The sequence below is a fragment of the Bactrocera latifrons genome, unplaced genomic scaffold (genome assembly GCF_001853355.1).
Source record: "Bactrocera latifrons isolate USDA-ARS-PBARC rearing strain unplaced genomic scaffold, ASM185335v1 scaffold_28, whole genome shotgun sequence".
Taxonomy (NCBI): Eukaryota; Metazoa; Arthropoda; class Insecta; order Diptera; family Tephritidae; genus Bactrocera; species Bactrocera latifrons.
This window is the reverse complement of record NW_017536407.1, coordinates 1016788-1021422: the sequence shown is the minus strand read 5'-3', so window position 1 is coordinate 1021422 and position 4635 is coordinate 1016788. Positions and strand designations below refer to the sequence as shown.

The 4635-nt window shown below is 41.3% G+C and overlaps 1 protein-coding gene across 2 annotated transcripts; it reads left to right on the top strand.

Moving 5' to 3' along the window:
- The first annotated feature begins 1272 nt into the window (after nt 1-1272).
- Nucleotides 1273-4270, top strand: LOC108970048 (long-chain fatty acid transport protein 4-like). 2 transcript variants are annotated; one of them, XM_018935153.1, is made up of 5 exons: nt 1273-1375; nt 1480-2144; nt 2206-2826; nt 2949-3150; nt 3213-4270. In XM_018935153.1, exons 2-5 carry the CDS (start codon nt 1861-1863, stop codon nt 4152-4154), a joined length of 2049 nt encoding a protein of 682 aa, XP_018790698.1. In that variant the 5' UTR covers nt 1273-1375; nt 1480-1860; the 3' UTR covers nt 4155-4270. The 2 variants fall into 2 exon arrangements, with proteins under 2 accessions (XP_018790698.1, XP_018790697.1); XM_018935152.1 differs by lacking the exon at nt 1273-1375 and having other exon boundaries at nt 1401-2144.
- Nucleotides 4271-4635: the final 365 nt, after the last annotated feature.

Here is a 4635-nt window from a genome sequence, read left to right as displayed (position 1 = left end):
TATATATATATATACATATATGTATGTATATGATTTTAGTTTATTATAATTTCGTTATTATTGTAATAAACGTTATATTTAGCTATTTTATGTACCTACATTTAAGCGATATTGTTATTTATATAAATAAATAAAATCAATTCTACAAAATTATGATTATGAAAAAAAAAATACAGTTAAGATTATTCCCAACTTTTCATTGCCGCGGATGAAGCAAAAGTATTCTTCTTCTTCTTTACTGGCGTAAAMACCGCATACGCGTTCATAGTCATGTTTACGAAAGCCCGCCAGTTGTTCTTGCTTTTCGCCATTAGGTGGCAATTGGAGATTCCAAGTGTAGCCAGCTTCTTCTCCATCTGGTCTTTCCAACGGTGTGRAGGTCTTCCTCTTCCTCTGCTGCCCACGGCGGGTACTGTTACAAATACTCTCAGACTTAGAGCGTTTTCATCCATTCGGACGGATGATCTAGCCATCATAGCCATCGAAGTCATCATCCCTACGTCTGCATTACATAGCAGGACAGAAATGATAGTGTACAAATTTTAATTATTTTTCTCAAATATTTAAGTCATCTTCCTCWGCTTTGCCTTAAAAGTAACTGTCGAGTAACCATTCTACTGATTAAAATTGAGAACCTTATTTCGACCGCTATTTCGACTAGCTTAAAGGTAGGTGTGATGATGAGTCTCTGAGAAAATTTCGGCCACGKAAAAGYCTCTCCATCGAATTTTCACTTCTCTGAAGTCTGTCCCACTTACTACTTACTGTCAATATAGTCCTGAAATTTCTCCTAAATGGAGGGTACTAGATTGTATAAAAGAATTCTAAGCAGAAACATAGACCAAGTGAGCGGTTTTTTATATCAGAAACATATTTCTAGCAAGAAATTGTTACTAAGGGGTCAATATATTTAAAAAGACTTTATTATAAATATAAATTTGATCTATAATTTTAAACTACAGCGTTTTATCTAATAAGCACTTAACGAACTCTTCGAGATTTATGCTTCGTTTCATATATGAACTTCTTTTGGGCTAAAAACAGAGTTACCATCTGTTAAAAATTATGTTTCACTTCATATTTGAACTTGTTTTTGGCTAAAGAGAGAGTTACCAACTGGAAGTTGATTGTGCTAAATATGATGCACCCTGTGCCATAGCATACTTTATTTTATAAGCACATTTGTGCTGTCCTGTCATAACGGTATATGTGCATGATGTGTGCGTATTCATAGACAGCTGAGCGCATTCGTCCTTTTCGCTGAACTAACGAAGAACATTACTACGCGTCGTTTTCAAAAAGAAAGTTGTTTGTTATATAAAAAAAGATAATTGTGCTAAAAAATAAAATAACTAACAATTACTTGAAAAAAAAGGTACGTGATAAAATTACAAAAATAACTTGTGTTTCCAACAATATAATATAAAAAGTGTAAAGTGTTGATTATTGATTTTTCGGTTGTTCGTTTGTGTTGCACAGTTACTTCACTTCATAAAGACGCTGGTGCTAGCTATGCTTATGCGTAACTTCATATTTCGYACCAACTATTTACCGACGCGTTCACCGCATCAACTATTATGACGACACCTACTGGCACGACAATATCAGAAATACCGTTATCGCTACTTTAAAAGCCCCACCTACACACCGGCGCCACAGCCAACGGCAAATGATAACGAGCACCATTGGCGTTGCAGTCACCACAATCAGAACTGTCAACAGTTGCACGAAACACCGGATCTCATCGACGACACACACGCCCGTCATAAAAGGGATTCAAGGAATTCACAGCAGCAACAGCAACCGAACTGCCCCAATCACACCACCATCGACATCGAAGGTGAGGAGCAACTAAGGCAAATGAACCGAGGCAATCAATCATACGGCACACACAAACCAAACGCCTACGCAAATCGCAACCAACAACAGGGAGCAGCTTGTGGCGCGATAGCCAGAAACAAGCGTAGAATACTCATCGTGCTCACGGTGGGCAGCACCGCCACGGTGGACACGCTGCTGTGGCAGAGCTTCGGCTGGATGTATGGACTACCCGCCATGTTCGCCGCCTTGCTCGTTATCATGCTGGTAACGCTAGGCTGGCGCTGGTTCTACATAGCCGCCGTAACGTACAGACGTGATTTCACGTAAGTCTTAAGCATTAAGTTACGGCAAAAATGTATTATCCGATTCCCTTATTCTTTGAAGCGCTTTGTGGGCCTACATAAAACTGCTGATGCTCATAAAACTTTGTGAGCGCAAAAATTTCAATATCGGCGATATGTTTGAGAAGAAGGCGCTTAAACACCCGAAGAAGTTGGCGATAATCAGCGARACACAACGCTGGACCTTTCGTCAGCTGTATGACTTCTCAAATCAAGTCGCCATAGCATTCCAAAGGCAGGGCTATGGAAGAGGTGATGTTATCGGTTTGCTATTGGAAAATCGTGCGGAGTATGTCGGCTTTTGGTTGGGTCTCTCACGACTTGGCATTGTCACAGCGCTGATTAATACCAACTTGAAGGGTTCGTCGCTGCGTCACAGCATCAATGTGGCGAAATGTTCGGCACTGATATATGGCGAGGATTTCTGTGAGGCCATTGAGTACATAGCGAATGATACAGCCGCGAAGTTGTATCAATTCAATAACGATATCAATAAGCCGGTACGTGAGTCGGCGTCCGATTTGGCGACACTACTGCACTCGGTTAGACATATGGAGCTCACACGTACGGCTGTGCAATCACCAAATCATCACGACAAATTGATGTATATTTATACCTCGGGTACCACGGGCCTACCGAAGGCGGCCGTAATCTCGCATTCACGGTATGTTTTCAGTGTTTTTAACGAGTTCCGACACAATTTAACTATCATATGTGGATCATATGCCATATATAAGTACAATTAAACGAGCCAATCAAGCTCGAATAAATAATTTCTATTTACAGTTATATGTTTATAGCGATTGGTATACACTTTACCCTAAAGTTTAAAATAAGAGATATTTATTACACACCCTTGCCACTCTACCACACGGCTGGTGGTGTAATGAGTATGGGACAAACGGTGCTCTTTGGCTCAACCGTTGTCATAAGAAAGAAATTTTCGGCTTCGGCATATTTTGCGGACTGTGTGCGYTTTAGGTGCACGGTAAGTCGGATCAAACTATATACTCGACACACATACCACTAATGCATTATTACCGCTACCAGGTTGCGCAATATATCGGCGAAATGGCGCGTTACGTCTTGGCGACGCCGTCAACTCAATACGACCGCCGCCACAGGATACGTATGATCTTCGGCAATGGTTTGCGTCCGCAAATCTGGCAGAACTTCGTGCAACGTTTTAATATACCAAAAGTGGGCGAATTCTACGGCGCCACCGAGGGCAATGCGAATATTATCAATAATGACAATACAGTCGGCGCTATCGGTTTCATCTCACGCATATTTCCRCAAATTTACCCCATATCCATAATMAAAGCCGATCCAGATACGGGCGTACCGATACGTGGCGCCGATGGCTTGTGTCAACCATGTGCACCCGGTGAGGCGGGTGTTTTCATTGGCAAGATCATCAAAGGCAATCCGTCGCGTGAATTTCTCGGTTATGCGGATGAAGGTGCGTCGTCGAAGAAAATCGCACGTGATGTCTTTAAAAAAGGCGACATGGCATTTATATCGGGCGATCTGTTGACTTCGGATGAGCGGGGTTACTTGCATTTTGTGGATCGTACTGGTGATACATTTCGCTGGAAGGGTGAAAATGTGTCGACCAGTGAGGTGGAGGCGCAGATCAGTAATATCTCGCTGTTGAAGGATACTATAGTTTACGGTGTTGCAATACCAAATACCGAAGGTCGTGCTGGTATGGCGGCTATATATGATCCAGAGCGTCAACTAAATCTTGATTACGTTGCATACGAACTGTCGCAGGTGTTGCCGCCTTACGCACGTCCCCAATTTATACGGATTTTGACTAARCTTGATATCACTGGCACTTATAAACTGCGTAAAGTGGATCTGCAAAGAGAGGGCTACAATCCGCATGTCATCGACGATATGCTGTTCTATAGAACAACTTCCGGCAGCTATGAATTACTTAGTAGGGAAATTTTCGAAAAGATAAACCAGGGTCTCATTCGATTTTAAATCGCTATTGTTCACTATTTCACTGTTGCTATACCACAGATTTACCATTTTRTAGAGAAATCATTCAATCATACTAGCCAATTTGTAGATACTATTTTAAAGTAATTTTAAATAAAGTTTGGACAACACATACAATTCAATTCGCAGTTTCTTTATAAAAAGTTTAAGTTATTTTTCTCTCAATATATGATAGTTAGGCTTCGCGGAAGCTTAGCCTCCACCGTTACATGCGATATCGCAAAAGCCTGTTGGACTAACATCGGGCACGAGAGATCTAGCGATCTATGTATTCAGTAAAACTAGCCTCTCCCTATTTGTGAGGCTTTTAACAGGCCATTCACAGTAAGTCTGAAAATCTTATYAGACGCCATCCACAGAAGCTGGATGGAAGGAGATGAGGTGGAAACAATTCAACACTTCCTTCTTGACTGTCCCACGTTTGGGAGATTACGACTTAAACTCTTGRGAGCGCATACCGTCA